General features: G+C 33.2%; 1 protein-coding gene across 1 annotated transcript; it reads left to right on the forward strand.

Annotated features, from left to right (window-relative positions):
• The first annotated feature begins 546 nt into the window (after positions 1 to 546).
• AADACL2 (arylacetamide deacetylase like 2) lies at positions 547 to 20456 on the forward strand. Its single transcript, XM_019731930.3, has 5 exons — positions 547 to 748; positions 3989 to 4211; positions 10456 to 10525; positions 12372 to 12543; positions 19823 to 20456. Exons 1-5 carry the CDS (start codon positions 611 to 613, stop codon positions 20423 to 20425), a joined length of 1206 nt encoding a protein of 401 aa, XP_019587489.3. The 5' UTR covers positions 547 to 610; the 3' UTR covers positions 20426 to 20456.
• Positions 20457 to 20996: the final 540 nt, after the last annotated feature.

The following is a 20996-nucleotide window of genomic DNA, read 5'->3' on the forward strand; positions in this document are numbered from 1 at the left end:
CAATATCTACTTGCATCATAACAACAAATAGTTGAATGAGACGGTCAAACTCACATTTATCAACAGGTTCCTTTAATAACTATTAAAGATTACTAAATGTATAGCTGTAATCACAACAGAACAACAAAAAAGTTTAGGTTTGTTTCTTTTTTGCGTTTTGTACAAAAGTCACCTGTCAGCTATTTTAAAAAACAAACCAAAACAACAACAAAAAACCCTTACAAAACTTTGGAACCCACCAATCACAATTTTTTTCTTCATGGCTTATTCAGAGCTCTCATTTAGTCTCCAATTTAGGTCTCAATAATAGAGTTGTTTTGGGCTGATGATAGTATTGCAGGGTGAAGAAACACTGTGGGAGTTTTTAATTGCATGCTAATGACACAGGCATGAATTAATGAATTATGACATCTGTTACGACATCTGTCTCAGAGTCAGTATAAATACAATTTACTACTGATGTTGTAATATTTGAAGGAATATTAACTTCATGTTAGAATGATCATACTACCCGAAAGGGTTCCCAGTCTACATTTGTTCTGCTACTTATTCAGCATTAATGGAAACATTTTAAACTTGGCTCTGTGAAGAGGCTGGAAAGAGGAATATTATGGGGTTCAAAGCTCTCTGTTTTGGATTGTTTTGTGTTCTCTTTGCCTCTCATATTTATGTACCCATACCAGGCAACATTGAAGAATACTGGAAAGTAATGGCCTTGGATGCAGCTGCTAAAACTTGTACATTTATGGTAAGATTAACATTTTTTTTCTCCTGGATAGTGGGATTCTCTGTTGTCTAAAAATCAGTGCTTATTATCAGTTTTGAAATAACAGTTGTTTGTTTGTTAGAATAAGTCAACTACATGAAATTAAGTAAATAAAACTTTCTGCATCTGTGCAAAACAGAGATAGGATTTTTGTTTCCAAAGAGTTTATGTCTAAATGTAAAGACTCCATATATTATGATATGTATAAAATAAATGGTATTGCTGAAGGGAAAAGCTTTGAAGTTTATTTGATGACTTACACTTGAGTTTTCAGGGAAAACTTAGTCCCACAGTTACCTTACAGTACACAGATAAACTTTATTGATGTTTGTACATGTTTGATGTTAATATAGGGCTCTTACTATTTCAATGGCTTCCCTTGCCCATCTTCACTTCTAAATTACTAGGTTTCAGAAATTGTCTGACTTGGTATATACAGGGTAGATTATGAGTTCAAGCAAAAATAGCTCTTCAGTAAAGGGGAGATATGGTTATAAACGAGCATTTTTGAGATTTTACAATGTATAGGCTTTCTATAATATATACCTCTTGTTCAGACTGAGTCTGAGTTGTTCCAAGATTTGTGTCTGAGAAGTCACAAGCCATGTGGCTGAGTGTGAGACATAGGTTTATTGAAACTTACTGACCGGGGAGAGTCTCCAGTGGTGGCTGGCTGGAGGGGTAGTGATCCACATGCAGGCAGAGAAGAAGCAAGGTTATATAGGTATAGCAAAACAAAGAGCATTTGCAGGACAAATCGTTCAGCAGTCCCTGCAGGCCTGCTTCCAAGGACACAGTGTCTCCAGAAGCTGGTAGACCTTGACCGTTGGCCAGCATACAGAGCTGGCTGTCTGTCTGATAAGCAGCATTTCCGTGGAACCAGGAGACCTTGATGGCCAGCTATCTAATCTGCCTGTGGGCCAGGTCCCTACACCTCTGCTCAACCCACTATGCTCCAATTATTTTCACCAGTTTATAGAGGAGGGAAAAGAGACTCTGACGAGCTTGTGCAGTTAGAAAGTGACAACTCCAGAATTCGAACCCTGGACCGCCTCATTTCCCAATCCACACTCTCTCTGCAAAACCAGGGAGCTCCCAAAAAGGTTCACTGATGATAGTAACAATAGGAGGCTGACAGGAGAAGGCCAGCAGATAATTAGAGAAGAGAGAACAGTCCATGGAATAAGAGAGAGAGGTCATCCCTTGGTGATTTGTGCAAGAAAGGACGGTTCTGTGAAGCCACAGCCAACTCGTCTGTGTCTTCAAAGTCCTGATATTTTCCTCTCAAGTCACTTTTAGAGGCTCACTTTCATCATAAGTGTTTTTTTTTTCTAATGTTCTCACTCCTTCATTTATCATGCAGTGAAAGAACACGTGGGTTAGCAAGCGTCAGCTCCACAGAGAAACTGTTGTTACCGTCCTTGATTACTTAATATGCATTTAAAACTGAGTATCTGATACTGATATAATCATCAAAGTTACATTAGCAGAACAGACAACATTAAAATTCTACTTTCTGTCTTACCATTATCTATCTACAATAAAATTATGCACTTTATGTGTTTGATATCTTAGGTGGGTTGCCCTCTGGTTTTAAAAATATAAGAAAAATACAATGTAACTACCTTAAAGATCATTCTGGTAAAATTATCAGTCTTTGACTGTTGTAGGAAAAATAATTTCATTGTTGTCAGTACTAAATTTTGTAACTCAAAGTTATGATACCAGTGAGAAAACTTTATTTTTTAACCTATGAAAGGGAAGTGAAAATTAAAGTTCTTGGTAAAGTGGTCTTGCAAAAATAAATGCTACTATGTAATCATATGTTAAATTGGAAGGCAGAGTTTGGTACAAGAAAGCATGCCGGACCCTGAAATTTTTCTTTACCCCTTCGTGTAAACTTTTTTTTATAAAATGGGGATACTAATAATAAATACTTTGTAGCAGTGCTCTGAGAATTAATGATCATGCATGACAGAAGAGCAAGAAATAATCTCTAAAGTGGGAGCTTTTGTTATTGTTCAAAAAATACTTAAGTATGTACTAACTATTGTCACCCCAATACATTTAATTAAAAAATACTTAAGTATGTATTCAAAACCAGAAAATGTCTGAGAAATGAGAAACAAGGCAATTTGCCAAATATCTAATTTTGAAAAGCCAATTGACCAAATGAAATATTAACCTAATTTAAGCATTTATCAAAAACATGCTTTAAGGAACATTCTACGTGATAAGTACATTCAGTTAGCATTGAAATATTAAATAATTATTCTTAATGAGGAATATTAAATAACAATAAGACAAGATTTTTTGAATACTTACATGGGCCAGGCACTCTGCTACAGTGCAACTCATTTAAACCCTACTATAACCAAGGAGGGATTTATTATTATTATTATTATTATTATTATTATTATTATTGGAATTTTATAAATAAGAAAATTGAAGTACAGATTCTGCATGCTTTGTCATCAATAAAGTGAAGGGATTAGATGTTCTTTAAGATGTTCTCTAAGGAACTCTTTGGAATAACTGTTAAGGTATTACTGACCATGTGGTTTTAAGGTTTGTCTTTTAAATAAACTGTCCAGTGACCTGTCACAAAGGTCCTAGGGAAAGAAGCTGGTCAGAAATACCAAGGAAAGCTTTTATAATGATAGCAAATATAGAATTTAGGGGTGTGGGGGGGTGGCGAAGGACAAGAATTTATTTGGAGTTGAAAACCAAAACTTTTGAATCAGTAGTGTGGGCATAAGACAACACTTATATTTTTGGGTTAAAAAGAATGAACAGTAACAGAAAAGAACGTATGACTGCATGCCTACAGAAAAAAAGAGAAAGAAAGGAAGGAAGGAAGGAAGGAAGGAAGGAAGGAAGGAAGGAAGGAAGGAAGGAAGGAAGGGAGGAAGGGAGGAAGGAAGAAAGACATCATAAGACCTCGACATTTTTTCAGATAAGCATTTACAATTTAAAAAATTATGACAGGCATAAACAAAACTCTCAGTTAATTGACAGCTTTCAAATGACATAGTTATTCATTTAAAACACGCAATATTTGAAATTTTCAAAGGCAAAAGATTATGCAATGAGATATACAGTATTATTTGAAAACAATTTTTACAAACATCCTACTTCTTTTTATTTTGCTGTCTTTTTCTGTTTATATGCATTTGATGTTATTTAAAGATGAAAATGTTTAATTTTGTTTTGCTTTTACAGGCTCTGTGTTTTGAAAATATAGGTATTATGAGATATGAAGAGTTTATTTCCATGATATTCAAGCTGGATTATACTCAGCCACTTTCAGATGAATACGTCGAGGTGACTGACACAGCATTCACTGATATTCCAGTACGTTTGTACTTGCCAAAGAGAAAGTCAGAAACCCCACGACGAGCTGTAATCTATCTTCATGGTGGTGCTTATTGTTTTGGAAGTTGCAGTAAGTTCATCATATATGGAAAGAGTATAATTGGCTGTATGTTTTTTGATATAAGTACTATTTTATATGCATATATACTTATATGTATACTACGTATAAGTATTACTATAAATATTAGATATCTGATATAAAGAGATGAAATAGACATGTTTGGCAAAATACATCATGGATATTGTAAATTTTTTTTTTCTTTTGCAAACATTTTCTTCTTCTCAGTTTTCTTACTCAATTAACTTATATCAAATGAAAATAGGACATGAACCTGTCAATTAGTAACACTTTTTTTCTTTGGGATCAGAATATATGCGGGAGCAGAAATCTTGAAGGGGTGTAAATGTTTTAAACAGTAAATCTAAAGCATGTGATGTTGGTTGTTACAAGGACAAGTGTGTCGTTACTGATGACAATAATGTTAACTGTGGAAAAGCCTAGAATGGTTGCCTGTCTTGATTATACAAGGAAAATACAAAATAAAACTATGTAAAAATAAATTCTTCCCATGAAGTCTAGGTTCCCTACTTATATTTGGTGATGAGTTTAAGAGGCATATATTGCAGATTCAAAACAAAAACGTAAATAAATTTATCTTAATGAAAACTGAAAAACTTCACTTTAGAATGCTCTAGTATATGGGGAGGAGGGCAGTGTTCTATTCAATTAAAATAATAAAAGTAAAGAATAGAATTAAGGAAAGGTAAACAGATAATACATGATTTGTTTCACCTTTCTCTAAGCCTCATTTGGTTCTAAATAGTTTGAGAATCTTATAAAAATATATGTAATAGAGCAAGCAACACTTAACCAAATATTAGTAATGAGAAAATTACTCATTCAAGAGAAAATAAGCATGGAAAATTAATGAGGCACAAGGACTTTGATTAATATACAGAACACTAAAATAGTTAGGCTGCAATTTTGGCTTGCTGGTTTTCTCCTCCCTAGCTTTTTCATAACTAACATATTCAGAGAGAAAGAAAAAAAAAAGAAATAAAAAACATAGCCAGTTACAAATTTCACAGTGACTTGTTAAAAGAAAATGATTTAGGTGATTCAAATAGAGGTTAAAGACTTTATTCTGTTGATGAGCCTCAGGGAGCATTTGAAAACCACATGGCTCCTCAATTGAAAGATTATGGGCTTTTTGTAGGCTGGTAAAAATTGAGTATGTATCATTGCAGTGTCAGAGGAGGCAGCAGTATTCAACTCTAATGAAAACTCAGGATTGGGGACCAGTCCTGTGTTTATGTCCCTTGCATGCATGGCTTGATAGAATCCGGAAAATCATCGCAATATTGCTTTTACAAGACTTATATTAATATGTTATCAGCTACTCAACATTCACAGTGTCAGGCATGTAGTTGGCAATTCAGTAAAATAGGGGGGCAAATGTAGAAGGCCAGGGGAAATAGGAACCCTCTACTATGTTTCTTTTATTCTTTTCACTGTGAAAAGAATAAAGTGAAAAACAAAGTACAAAACTGGATAATTTCCAAAATGAGATGAGAAATCCAAGTCTTTGACTTTAGAAAAAGACTTTCTGTTATATGAAGAACATCTTAAAACTCTTCTTACAGCCAGCTATTGATTTTTATAATTATCCATCTAAATATATGTTGAGAGCATGACTACAGACATATAATTAGTAAAAACAATTCTAGAAGCACATAATACGATGCAGTAAAAGTAAAGACTCTTTGAGGATGTGATTCAGAGGTGAATTTTATAATATCCAGTGAAGAACGTGTTCTGGATATCCTTTAGGAAATACTCATGAAGATTGTTTTATTTCTCAGAGATTTTGAAAGAACCTGGAAACGTGAATTCCAAAGCACACACTGATAAGGAAGGGAAAGATGGTCTTTTTCTACTGCCATACGGTATAAAGCCTTAATGTAGTGGTTCTCCAATTTCAGTGCCTCAGAATTAGCTAAAAGTTTTGTTAAAAGATTGCTGGGCCCCACCTACCAAGTTTTGGATTCAGTAAGTCAATTGTGGAATCTGAGAATTATCATTTCAATTTGTTTCGGGTTACTGCTGATGCTACTGATACTCACCACACTATGCTAGACTGCTTCTGATAACCAATGTCACATGTAGTCCAGCTGTGTCTCAGAAATCCTGTCCCCCCGTCAGCTATGTGGGGACAGTCATCTATGTCTCTCATTCTGTGTCTGTGTCGCTCCTGGTCTCCTAGCACCTCCCAGTCAACTAGAGATCAAGCTTATTGCAATTCCAAATGAAATAGAGGATAAGAGGGATTGTATTCCCTCACATCTTTGAACCTTCATCCCTAGCTCAATCCTTCCTTTCTATAAACTTGTTATCAAGCAGACTCGTATCTAGCTCACTTCTTTCTACTACTCTCAGAGAAAGAGGCATAGTCTCTTTGACAAAATTCGTCTTTCTATCTTTGCTTTATGTCATGTGGCCCTTACCATAATATTTATCATCAGTATATATCCATCAAGTCTCTATCTTAAAGCTTTTGTTTGTTTGTTTGTTTTTCATTCTGAAATGACTCCTCCTAAACATTTTTGGTGAGTCTTATCAAGTGGAAAAAGAAATGTTTCCACTTAACCATGAATTCCTCTCCAGTCCCTTATAATTTTCCTTTTCTTCTCAGACTCACTTCTATACACTGTAGTTTCTTTTCCTTCCCTATTTCATTATTTTCCCACCTTTAATTAATTTCTCAAGCTCTATAATCTACAGCACTTGATGAATACAACTATTTTCTCCTTTTTGATAGTCACTGCTCCTCCCTTTGTTTTCTATAACAAAATATCTCTTAGATTTTTCTCTGCCATTCATTGTTTTCTCAGTGAGTCTCTCTTCCTCTTTCATTTCAAAACAAAACAAACAAAATCACAGAAACTCCATATTTACTCTTTGTAAATATTCTTGTCTCCTAGAATTCTCTCCCTACCTCCCAGTTTCAATTCTACTGCATTTCCAATCCCTTATGTTCTCCAAATACCCACATGCTACTGACAACTGGTTCTGAATCTCCTTCTCTGACACTATTTCTGAATTTTGGATCCATATTTACAACCGTCAACTAGACATTTACAAGGGGACAAACCACAGACACCTCAAGCGCAGTATGACCAAACACAATTCATCACCTTAGGTCCAAACAGCGTCATAAAAAACAAACAAAAAGCCACCATTTATCCAAACCAACATCTCATCCTCTTGAATGCTCTCAGTAAATAGCAATTATGGTCAATTTTGTGTTCTTCTTTAGCTCTCACATTAAATCATTATTCATTCCACTTTTGAATATTTTGACCACATTGACACAGATTAGTGTCAATGATCTTGTACAGATATTCCTTTCTGATGTCTCTGCCTTTTTCCTGATCAACTTTATTGCATCTTATAATACATTTAGTGCTCTGGACCTCTCTAATATGCAAATCTGGTCATCTGATTTATTTGTCTAAGTTTTTCGGGGACTTTCATCACTTAATGAAATAAATCTAAATCCCCTAGCATAGCGTTCAGATTTCTAGGTTCTTAACATTCATTAACTTGCTTGTCCCCGCTGACGAGATGCTTCCCTCATAATTTTATTTTAACCATTCCGAGCCACTTTTAGTCCTCCAAACACTCCATGCATCCTCATTTGTCTCTACGACTATGCTTTCCTAGAATGTCTTTCCCATCATACCTCAAGAAAACTCCTACTCACACTTTTATATTTAGGTAAAGTATTGTTGTCTGTGTGTGTGTGTGTGTGTGTGTGTGTGTGCGCGCACGCAGGTGTGTGGGTGTGTGTGTGTGCAGGTGTGCATGTGTGCATGTGTAGTCTTCCTGGGCTGTAAAAGATTTTAGCAATGTTGCTGTGTGTCCATTGCAGCTCGTTGACACTTGATGCCAACCATCCCTGTTTTGTTTCATAATTGTCTTGCATGTTTGTTTTAACATCGCCCAGTAAATGGCATCACCTCTTAGCATCTCACACTTCCCATACAGTAAATGTTCAACAAACGTCTTTTGGGGAAAAAAAAGAAGGACTGAATGATTGAAAGGGACTTCCATTGTTGACCTCTAGAGAGGTTATTATCCAAAATGTTTTCCCAGTACTTTTCTCTTATGTCTTTTTTGGCTCCATAATGTTTTCAGTAAATTAAATTTCATCTATAATTTAACTTACATTGGGCATTAGAATGGTCAGAATACTCTACTTCCTTTTAAGATAAATTAAATACCAAGTTGACCTCATTTGTCTCCAAAGAGAAATATTAATTCCACTAAAGTTTCTATAAAGTCTATGAAATATTTATGTGTTATTATACATATTATCAGGGACTTCAGCACAAGAGAAATGCACACAGATGGGAAAATATCACTTTGAAATTTGAAAATATCGATTTGAAAAATACTTAGAAATGTTTCTGATTATTAGATTAATTTCCCTTTCCGTTACAAGGGCAATCAATGATCGTTACTACTAATTCCTAAAAATGTGAGGATTATTATTCAGGACATACCACTCCAACATTCTGCTCAGCTGAGTTAGTTGTGTCTTTTTTCTATGCCTTCATTTTCTATGCTCATATTATTTGTTTTTTGATCTGCCAGAAGTCATATAGGCAAACTATACTTCGATACTTTCTATTTTTTGACAAATCAGGACACATACCACAACTATTCTCAGTTACTTAGTTGTAAATTTTAATTTTCTTTCTTTTTTCCCCTAGCATTCTATATTTCCCTTTTTAAAACTTGCCAAAGTTTCCTTGAGAAGTAAGAAATGTTAAAAAAGTATATATCTCTAGTAGACTTTTTACATACTTCTGGCCTTATTGCTTTTCAACATTTATCCTAATATTTTGTTGTTTGTACCTGGGTTCTACAAGTGCTATAAATTCAATAAATGGATATAGAAAAGAGAAAAACATACGCCTACAAATGTCAGCAAATACTGTGTGCATTGAGACAATTTGAGATACAGAATAGGAAACAAAAAAGTGGTGACTTTTGTTGTAAAATAAGCAAAAAAGTATTGTGAGATAAAAATAAAGACACACTTGAAATATATCATTCAGGGGTTTGAAATATGAAGGTCAGAGGGTTCTTATACCTTGTACTTTTTGGCCTTCATTTATACATTGCCTTTTCTCACAAATTATAAACTCAATCTTTAATGGAACCATTATTTTTCTACCTAGAAGACTGGGTGATTTACTTTTCTGTTTTCAAGGTTGTTACAAAACCAGTATTTAATTCGAAGTTTTGCTAATGTGCAGAAGAACCCCTAGAAAAGATTGGAATTTGATCACAACTCTAGATTTCTCAGAATTTCTAGAATCTTTTGGTAAATAAAGTAATAGAAGATGCCACAGATTTGCTGAAGTGTGTGACCAGGGCACTGGTTAATTGGATTAGTGGGTACATGGGGAAAGATGTGGGGTGTGGTGTGTATGTGCATGTGTGTGTGTGTGCGTGTGTGTGTCTGTGTGTGTGTTGGTGGGAGAACCAATGGCTGTGTGCCAAGCATGCTAAAATGGATATGTACATCTACGTCCACAGTCTGACTTGCCAAAAGCCCTCTCAAAATCTAGTTGCTTTTTGACTTAAATGTCAGTGATTGTGGGCCACTTCATAATGTGATGTATTCAGAGAAAATGAAGATTTTGAGGAACCATGTTACTGAGTGTTGTAGTTTTAGAGAGTCAATACATCTATTACTTTCTTCTCTGAATTCTAAATTCATTGTAAGATTGTACACTGAATTCAAGTAAATAAAATAAAAACATAACTATTATTTCTAGTGAAGCTTGGAGAATGTGTGTTAGGTGCTGATATGTCACCCTTGAGTCGGAGATTAATCCATCTGTCTTGGCTGGCTCTGATGACCTATCACATGCCTTCTCCCTTTGAAATTTGGTGCGTGGAGGAACAGAGCAGACTAGAAGGCACCGGGCTACAAAAGTTTCCTTGGAGGATCATTATGTGCAGATAACAGATTGCAAGGGAAAATTAGAATGAACTGAGCCTAGTTTCTCCTGCTCAGAACACCAATTAGCCAAGTCATCTTTTCACCCCTGGAGAGAGTGACTGAAGAGACATTCCTGTAGAGGATGTCACACTGATTCAGGTCCCTCTGCATAGAAACAGGGGCGGGGAAAGGAACGTTTCCTGGTGATACTCAAATTGAATTTCTTTCCAAATTCATTGCAATATCTGTTATTTCTTAATTACAGGGAATACTTTGACATGTATTTCTTCATTTCAGAGCAGACGGCATTTGACTTCCTGAATAGATGGACGGCAAACAAGCTCGATGCTGTTGTTGTGGGAGTGGAGTAAGAATGACTTTCTTTGGCTACTATGATTTTTGCTTTCACGAAATACAGGTTTGGTTTCCAAATCAGGTGTCTCAGATATATATTTTTTTAGTTGATATATTTTATTTGTCAGCATTGCCACATAGACCAGTCTTCAAAGGGGTCCCCTGTCTCAATATTCTTCTATGATGTGGGAATCTCTGAATGACACCACAGGGTGAGCATTTTTGAAAACGCTGTTACTCTAGACACATTAAACTCAAGCCCTATAATGCCCTACTTATGCCTCAAGTAACATAACTGGACAGGAGGAAATAAATAAACCATTACACACTTGGGATGTTAGGTTGTATTGGGGCTGTTAATAAATTGTTTTATTTCAGAATAATCCTTATTTGTAGTGGTGTAGAATGTAAAGTTTGGGATCCACTGAGAATTTTAAGCCACTCTCCAGAAAAGTGATTTTACATTCTGGATTTCATTAGAACGTGCAAGACTGTCTTAGGACAGTTCACTATTTTCTCACGCTGATAAAGTCTGGATTTCTAAAGCCGACATCTTTAGGAGGAATTTTATTTCTTCCACCTAGTAATTTTTGTTTGCTAGTAACAAAAATATAATTAGAGACTTCTAATCCAATAGTTCTTAGAAGACATCATGGCATAGGTTTTTGTTATGACACATTTTGTTTTATGTTTTTAGCTAGGAAATTTAGAGAGAAAACTGAAGTGAAATTTCATCATCTAAAGAGTTGACTGCCATCATTGTTATGATTACTTATAGTATCTAAAACAACTTCCTCTTTGGTGGAATAGTTCTAGTTTATAATAATATGATATTCTATTTTTTACCCCCGTAGCTTTTGAAGTAATCTGAATCTTTTCATTTTAAATCTGTTTTAATATAGTGATATCTGTGTGCCTGGTTTATATATTCTACCAAATCGTCATGATTTGTGTTGTTCTTTGCCCTAAACAGTCTAAATCTATGGCATTTAAAGTAATAGATACCAGCATATTGTTGATACATATGCATACCTATGTTTAATTACACTTTATTTAGGATTTTCTAAATTCTGTTTATAATAAAATTTAGGTATCATCTCATCAACATTTAATATTAAATGCAGATATTTACAAATTTTAGCATTCTGAATAATAAAAAGAAAAAAGTCCTGAGAACAGACTGATAGAGTTGTTCTCCTGTTTTTATTGGTCCACATATATGGAGGTGGGGGGGGAATCCATTCGTATCTATTAAAAGAATGGTGTGATAGCGTGCCTTACAACTGAATTTACCAGAAACGAGCACGCTTCCTAGCATATTTAAATGTTATATTTCAAAAATTTTTATCTGGAATCAACTCTTAGACATTATCCATGATGACATATGTGCATTGCCAGTATGTAAAATTTTTATCTAAATAACCTTGAAGAAAATAGGCCTCTTGCCTAAAATATGCTCTCAGATCTGCTGCCTTCAAAAATCCCTGGTTCTTTTCCAATAGTTTTTCTTAATGTTTGGATCGCCAGTTACTTTGAGAGTATGATGTAAGCTACAGAGCATCTTAAATCCAAAATGTACTTGAACTAAAAATTATACTTACAATCAGGGAGTTCATAACACTCTCTTTCTCATACACAGTGCTATCCATGGACCTTAGATACAAGGTTGAAAAATTTTATGCCAGTTTTCATTTTTTCATATAATGAGTTAATAGAAAGCTCAGGTTTGATTTTTGGAAGCATAAACATTTGAGCCTGGTGTTAAATTGCATCTGTTTGTTACTTAAAAGCTTCATGGACAGATACAACCATAAATGGTGCTTTAAAAAATTGTTTAAATAAATTGTTCTTTTTTAAAGTTATAGACTAGCTCCTCAACACCTCTTTCCTGCTCAGTTTGAAGATAGCATTGCTGCAGTCAAGTTTTTTCTTCAGGATAAAATTCTTACAAAATATGGAGTGGATCCCAACCGAATCTGTATTTCAGGAGACAGTTCCGGGGGCACTTTAACAGCAGCAGTGACTCAAGAGGTACATTATATTAGCCTTTATGCTGGAAAGTAGAGGTTGAATATCATCCCCCCCCCCCTTTTACAGATACCCAGTTCTTCCAGAAACATTTGATGAAAAGACCACCCTTTCTCATTTAATTACAGTGATGCTTGAGTTTAACATCAATTGACCATAACGTGACTATCTATTTTTGAATTTTCTATTCTTTTCCATTGATTTATATATCTATCTTTACGCCTATACTAAGTGGACTTCAGCTTTGTTCTTTTTTTTTTTTGTAAATTGTTTCAAAAACTCCATATTTTTTCCAACAAAATTCTAAGACATCTTGTCAATTTCTAAAAAAGAAAGGCCAATTGGATTTTGATTGGTATTGCATTGAATCTATAGATTTGGAATGGATTGACATCTTAATAATATTGAGACTTCCAATTAATGCACATGATATATCTTATATTTTGTTTAGGTCCTCTTCAATTTCCTAAGTAACATTTTCTTTTCAGTGTATAAGTCTTGCAAATATTTCCTCAAATTTATAACTGAGTTACTTAGGAAAGTTTCATTTAAAATAATATTTTCCAACTGTTTATTGACAATATATAGCAATACATTTCATTTTTACATTAACGTTTATAATATCTTTGAAAAATTCACTATAAATTTTATTAGTTTTTAAATTTCTTATGATTTTTCTATACAAACAATCATATCTTCTGCAACTAGAGACAGCTTAATTCTTCTTTTACAGTCTTTACTCTTTTATTTCATTTTCTTAATTAGTGCACTGGTTAGGGCTTCCAGTACAATATTGAATATAATTGTCTTGCTCTGGATCTTAAGAGGAAATTGTTCACTATTTCACCAATAAATATGTTAAGTGAAGGCTTTTCATAGTTGGCTTTTGTCAGAATGAGAAACCCCTTCTATTCTTAGTTTACTGATAATTTTTGCATAAATAGATACTGAATTTTCCAAAATTTTTAATGCATCCATTGAGTGACCATGAGATTTCTCTCCTTTATTTTTTAATATGGTGAACTATGTCAATTGACTTTCAGATGTTAAATTATGCTTGCATTCCAGGCATAAACCTTATTTTGTCATGATGAATAAAAACTTTATATAGTGATGGTTTCCATTTACTAAAATTAATCATTTTGTGTTTTTTGAGGGATTGATTTCTATTTTCAAAAAATTATTTGTCAGATTTTATATTAAATCATTTGGGAAGCATTCCAATTCTTTTTTAAAATTTCTTTCAACTTATGTATGGAAATAAATTACTCAGGGATGGAGAACTTAGAGGAAGATTATACATACATACATAGATATATACATACATATTTATATTTTATATATACACTACACACGTACATATGTACATTTACATGTGTACATGACTATATGTAATCTGTAACACCACATACACATACAAAGCCCTATTGTGGAACCAATTTGGCAGTGGTGGCAAAGATTTGGGTCTACACCCTGGGCCTCATTTTAACCCAAGATGCTCCACCTTAATCCCTTTCATATTTAGAGCTATATGTAATTTTTCTTAGGGGGAAAAAACAAAGTTTGCAAACTATTAGAATTGTTGATTCCTGAGGTCTCTTTCAATCTGAACTAATCTGTGAATTTGAAATAATATGTCACTTACTTGAAGGATCTTGCTGGGTGGTGTGGGAAGTGTGATGGGGAATGAAAATTAGAGACTGTCCCCACATTGAGATTATTATACTAGTTGCTATGCCAAGTTGTATATCAATCTGATCTTGAATTGGATCTAAAACTGGTTTTGCAGATGTAGAGATTCTGAAAGCTATCCAACAATTACCCAATAACAATCAACAATAATAAGCAACACCTTGGCACACCTATAATTTCTGCTTGTGCAATGTAATATTTGTTTGGCTTTGTAAGTGATAAAAGGTTCTGAAATGATGATTTGATTTAGCCATAGAGACTTATGAAGATATAAAGATCCACCTCATATCTCTCCAATGGGGCAATCTTAAAAATTAATACTACCACCAAAAATAGACACAATTTTCAGTGAAATTTGTAGGACAATACAAATTGTTTTCTTGAAGTGAATTAAAATTTGGCATTATACTATTCTTTGAATTAGTTAATTATACAAGAACATAGTATCTATTTAAATCTCTGTTCTATTTGTTCAAAGAGATTGTTACAGTTGAAAATACTGCATCAGAAATAAGTGTGCTTACATAACATAAAAAATTATTTCCTTTGCCCTTTCTTTTTTATTTTTATGATCATACTTTAAGTTACTTTTTTTCCATGGTATGCTAAACTTTCTACAACAGTTTTATTTTCATCAAAAATTTTAATTCTTATACTAGGTTTATTCTTGATGTGGGTCATCAGAATCAACTTTTACTTTGTAATTTTTATAAACCTTTTTATTTTCCAAAGTCTTGTGACCCTGTGACTATGTTATAGATTTATGGATTAAAAAACTCAGTTTCAATAAGAATGCACCACTGAGAGATCAATATTGTGTACTCTGAGAAGACTATAAGAAAATATATTAGATTTGTTTTTCCTATATGTTTACAAATAAATGACTCATTGCTTCATATAGAATTCACAATATAAAAAAAAATGTTCTCATGTATAAGGAAGACAAATAGATTCTTCTGTAGTTTCCCTTTGTGGGCTTTGTCCATTTTTCAATTATATCCCCATTATTGAAAGGGAATGAATATCTGTCACCTATAATTCTGAGATTTCCTGGCAATATTCACATTATTTATCTTAAAATCACTAACGTGGCTTGCTAATCACAATGATCTGGATATAGTGAAGGAAACTTTTCTGTACATAGTCACTTAATCTTTAATTAAGAGGAACAAATATTTTAAAATCTAATCATAGCATTTAAACCCAATTTCATAGCCATCTCATCTAATTTTATTTTAAAGCAATCTATGAATTACTTATTAATATAAGATTCTAAATATCCTTGTAGTTTTAGAAAATAATGTGAATTGATATTATACTTTGAAGTAATTATCAAGGCTCACTCTCCTCAATTTTTAAAAACTATGTAGTATTTCAATACAGATAATTTAAAGAGGAAGCTGTAAGATATCTGTATTTATTAAAGGTTATACTTTTGCCCTTTCTGAATATACCATTCCTACTAATTTGGATCATTTGTCTTAAGGTGGTAATATGTCCCTGTGATCTGATTTATAACAATATCTCTATGGCCTCTGTATGCCACATTTCTGTGGCCACACATGATCTTACATGTTTGACACTTAACATGTTTTTAAATTTTCTTTTAAAAAGTCTTAATAGTATATATTAATCAAAGACTGCAATTAATGGTGACATTTCAAAGAAAAGTTGACAGTCAGAATGCTTAGTATGTATACTAGCTTCTGCCATTTTTTGTTTATCTCTATGTGATTACAAGATCTCAGTTACAAAGATTCCCAGAAATCTTCTGAAAGCAGAAATACCTATCCTCTGTTACTTTGAATCTTGCATCAGCATTGCTCTGGAAGCTTCTATCCATCTGTGCTAACAGAATCAAGATGAATTGCAGAAGCCACTGTGTAGTCCTAGGACATTCTCTGTCATCACTAGTTAGATCTTGAACTATGTAACCATCTCCTAAGACTAAAAGTGATTCCTCAGCTCTTCTATCATGGGTTGATTAGCAATACCTCTTTCTCTCCCTATGACCATCAAGTGGAACACATGTCTAGGGAAAACAACTTGTGCTGGGACATACATCCTCATCTCAGGGAAAGAGATATCTGAGTAAGATTGCTAGATTTAAAAAAATATTGGCTAACTTCCTCAGGTCTGTAGAACTAAAACACCTTCATAAATAGTGCTAGTTAAGCCTGAAATTTATAAGGCTTTAAACTATTACCTTTTAACATTGGAAAGTTGTTTACCTGATATATTGTGACAACACAGTTGCCTTGCCCTTAAGTGACAGATGGAGGTCAATTTGGCAGGTAAGAAAGTCACTTTGTTTCAGCCTAACATCATAAATTTCACCATCATAATTTTATTTGTTCAAATTTGGGTTACTTGTTTTTTTCTTCATTAATATAATGACAGTTCAGAATTAATGTAATTAATTTGCCAGTAACTTACATTCTTACTTTTTCCAAGTACAGGTCTTTTACCTCTTTGGTTAAATTTATTCCTAGATATTTTATTCTTTTTAATGCAACTGTAAATGAGATTGTTTTCTTAATTTCTCTTTCTGATAGTTCATTATGGGCATATATAAATGCAACCTATTTCTGAATATTAACTTTGTATCTGCCACTTTACTGAATTCATTTATTAGTTCAAATAGGGTTTTTCTTTGTTTTAGTTTGTTTGCTTTTTGTTTGTTTGTTTGTTGTTGTTGTTTTTGGTAGAATCTTTAGGGTTCTCTGTATATAGTATTATGTCACCTGCAAATAATGGAAATTTTACTTCTCCTTTCCAATTTGGATGCCTTTTATTTATTTCCCTTATCTGATTGCTGTGGCTAGGACTTCCAATACTATGTTGAATAAAACTGGTGAAAGTGGACATCTTGTATTGGTTCTGATCATAAAGAAAAAGGTTTCAACTTTCACGATTAAGTATGACATTAGATGTGGATTTGTCACATATGGCCATTATGTTGAGATATATTCCCTCCATCCCCTACTTTGCTGAGAGTTTTTATCATAAATTGATGTTGGATTTTGTCAAATGCTTTTTCTGCATTTATTGATATGATCGTATAATTTTTATTCTTCATTCTTTTGGTGTATATAGTTAATTGATTTGCAAATATTGAATCAACCTTGCATCCTAGGAATAAATCCCACTTGATCACGGTGTATGATTTTTTTAGTGTATTGCTGAATTCAGTTCACTAATATTTTGTTGAGGATTTTTGCACTTATGTTTATCAGGGATATTGGCAAAAGTCTGGTTTTGATCTCAGGGTAGTGTTGACTTCATAAGATTTGTTTGGGAGCCTTCCCTCCTCTTCCGTTTTTTGGATTAGTTAAAAAAGTATAGGTTTTAATTCTTCTTTGAATGTTTGTCAAAATTCACCTGTGAAGCTAGCTGGTTCAGGACCTTTGTTTGTTGGGAGATTTCTGATTACTGATTTGATGTCATTAGTATTTATCTGTCTGTTCAGGTTTTGTTTCTTTCTTATTTAGTCTGGGAAGAGTGTACGTTACTAGGAATTTACCCATTTCTTCCAGGTTGTACAATTTGTTGGCATTTAATTGTTCATAATATTTTCTTATAAATTTTGTAATTCTGTGGTGTCAGTTGTCACTACTTCTCTTTCATTTTTGATTTTTTTTTTTTAATCTGGGCCCTATTTCCTTTTTTCTTGAGTATGACTAAAGATTAATCAATTTTGTTCATCTTTTCAAAGAAACAGCTCTTGCTTTCAATGAGGTTTCTATAATTTTTAGACTCTATTTCTTTTATTTGCTCTATGATCTTTATTATTTCCTTCCTTCTACTCACTTTGGGTTTTGTTTTCTGTTATTTTTCTAGTTCCTTTAAATGTAAGGTTAGATTGTTTATTTGCGATTTTTCTTGTTTATTGAGGTACAGTTGTATTGCTATGAATTTCCCTCTTAGAATTGCTTTGGCTGTGTTCCATAAAATTTTGGGTTGTGTTTTAATTTTCATTCATCTCAAGGTATCTTTAATTTTCTCCTTGATCTCACTATTAATCCATTGATTGTTTAGTAGCATGTTATTTAGCCTCCATGTGTTTGTGTTTTTTCAGTTTTCTTCTTGTAATTGATTTCCAGTTTTATACAATTTTAATCACAGAAGATGCTTGATATAATTTCAATCTTCTTAAATTTGAAATTTGTTTTGTGGCCTAACTAGTGTTTCCTAGAAAATATTCTATGTGCACTTGGAAAAAATGTATATTCTACTGCTTTTGGATAAAATGTTCTGAAAATATCAATTAAGTACATCTGGTTTAATATGTCATTTAAGGTCACTGTTTCCTTGTTGATTTTCTGTCTTGATGATCTATCCATTGATATCAGTAGGGTGTTCAAAGTCCCTTACAATGATAGTATTATTGTCAGTCTCTCCCATTGTGTCTGTCAATATTTGCTTTACATATTTAGGTGCTCTTATGTTTGGTGGGTATATGCTTACAAGAGTAATATACTCTTTTGGATTGATCCATTTGTTATTATTAAATACCCTTTTTTGTCTCTTGTTACAACTTTTTTTAAAAGTCGATTTAGTCTAATATAAGTATTTCTACCCCAGCTTTTTTTTTTTTAAATTTACATTTCCATTAAATACCATTTTCTATCCCTTTACTTTCAAACTGTGTATATCTTTTGATTTGAGGTAGGTCTCCTGTAGGCAGCATATGTACAAGTCTTGTTTTTTAATCCATTCACCCACCCTATGTCTTTTGAATAGAGCATTTAGTTTATTTACGTGGAGCATTTAATTTATTCTTAAAGTAATTATTGATAAGTATGTAGGTATTGTCATTTTACTGTTTTCTGATTGTTTTTATAATTCTTCTCTGTTCCATGCAATTTTCTTGCTCTCCTCTCCTATATGTATTGAACCAATTTTATGTACCAATTCAATTGGTGATAAGGCACCCAATTTTCTAGAGCAAATCTAGCAATAGTTTTTGCTGTTATTGTTGTCATGAAGCCAGGTTACTGCTACTTTTATGGTTACCTCAGGTTGGGAGCTCACTGTAGTTGCTGCTCCCAGTCTCTCAAATCCTGCCATATGTCTTAATTTCTTTTTTAATTCAGACATAATTGACATATAACATTATATTAGTTTCAGGTGTACAATATAATGATTCCATATATGTATATATTCTGAAATGGTCACCACAATAAGTCTAGTTATTATCCATCACCTTACAAAGTTATTTTTTTTTCATGTGAAGAACTTTTAAGACCTACTATCTAATAATTTTCAAATATAGAATATAGTATTATTAGCTATAGTCACTATGCTGTACATTATATCACCAGAACTGATGTATCTTATAACTGGAAGTTTGCATATTTTTCTCACACACACAACCAAAGTTTTAAAAACTTTACCATTAAAATGAGCTTGACATTTTCTCATGCCACTGAAAGACATTAAAAATATTGTGAAAATAATTACAAAATCACATCAATTTATGTAGATGTATTCATTTCAAGATTGCTCAAATTATTAAAATTAAATTTCCTCTTCCTGGTGTTCTGAAAGTCTTTGCCTTAGAGAATATTATCTTTTTTTTTTTTTTCAGGTGCAGAATGATCTTGAAGTAAATCATAAAATCAAGATACAAGTGTTACTTTACCCTCACTTACAGATAATCGATTCTTATCTGCCATCTCACCGAGAAAATGAGCATGGTATAGTTCTGACAAGAGACATAGCCATAAAACTTGTGAGTTTATATCTCTCTAAGGATGAAACACTTCCGCAAGCAATGAAAAAAAACAAACATATGCCTCTGGAATCAAGACATCTGTTCAAGTTTGTTAACTGGACTACTCTCTTACCCAAGAAGTATAGAAAGGACCATGTTTATACTGAACCAGTTCTTGGAAGAACTAACTATTCATTGCCAGCACTTATGGATAGCAGAGCATCACCATTGTTGGCCAATGATTCCCAGTTACAGAATTTGCCATCAACTTATATTCTTACCTGCCAGTATGATACTGTGAGAGATGATGGACTTATGTATGTTTCAAGACTTCAGAATGTTGGAGTTCAAGTTGTTCATGAACATATTGAGGATGGATTCCATGGGGCTTTATCATACATGAGATCACCGCTGTATTTACGTCTTGGTCTCAGGATAAGAGATATGTATATTAGTTGGCTGGATAAGAATTTATAAATATATACAAAATATATATGGCCATCACTTAGTTGGTTGTAATCTGTGTATTTTGTAGTTGCAGTGCAAAGAACAATGTCCTTTGTGTTGTCTAAATCTAGATTTGAATCAGTTATAATAATTATTATATATCCTTGAACTAGTAATATGTCTGACTCACAAAACCTATATGTGCAAAATGTATATAATCCTGTCTATTTTCCCTTTACTTATAGTTATTATAATGATGTTGATTATAATAAGACCAGTGCTTGTTAAAGTTGAGAAATAAGAATAGTTACTGGCAAGTGAGAGAAGACACTCTCCAGACAGGCACAAAAATTGTAGTAGGAAATGGGAAGAGGAAAAATAAGGAAGAAAAATTGCAAGGTAACTGTATTAGTTTCTTGTGGCTATTGTAATAAACTACTACAAATTTGGTGGCTTCAAAGAACATAAATTTATGCTCTTAGAATTCCTGGGCCTGAAGTCCAAAATTAGTATCGCTGAGCCAAAATCAAGATGCTATAATAGACACACTTGCTCAGGGGGCTCTAGATGGCTGAACTCCTTGCCTCTTTCATCTGGTGGC

Source organism: Rhinolophus sinicus, chromosome 17, assembly GCF_057876585.1.
Source record: "Rhinolophus sinicus isolate RSI-liver-muscle chromosome 17, RSI-T2T, whole genome shotgun sequence".
NCBI lineage: Eukaryota > Metazoa > Chordata > Mammalia > Chiroptera > Rhinolophidae > Rhinolophus > Rhinolophus sinicus.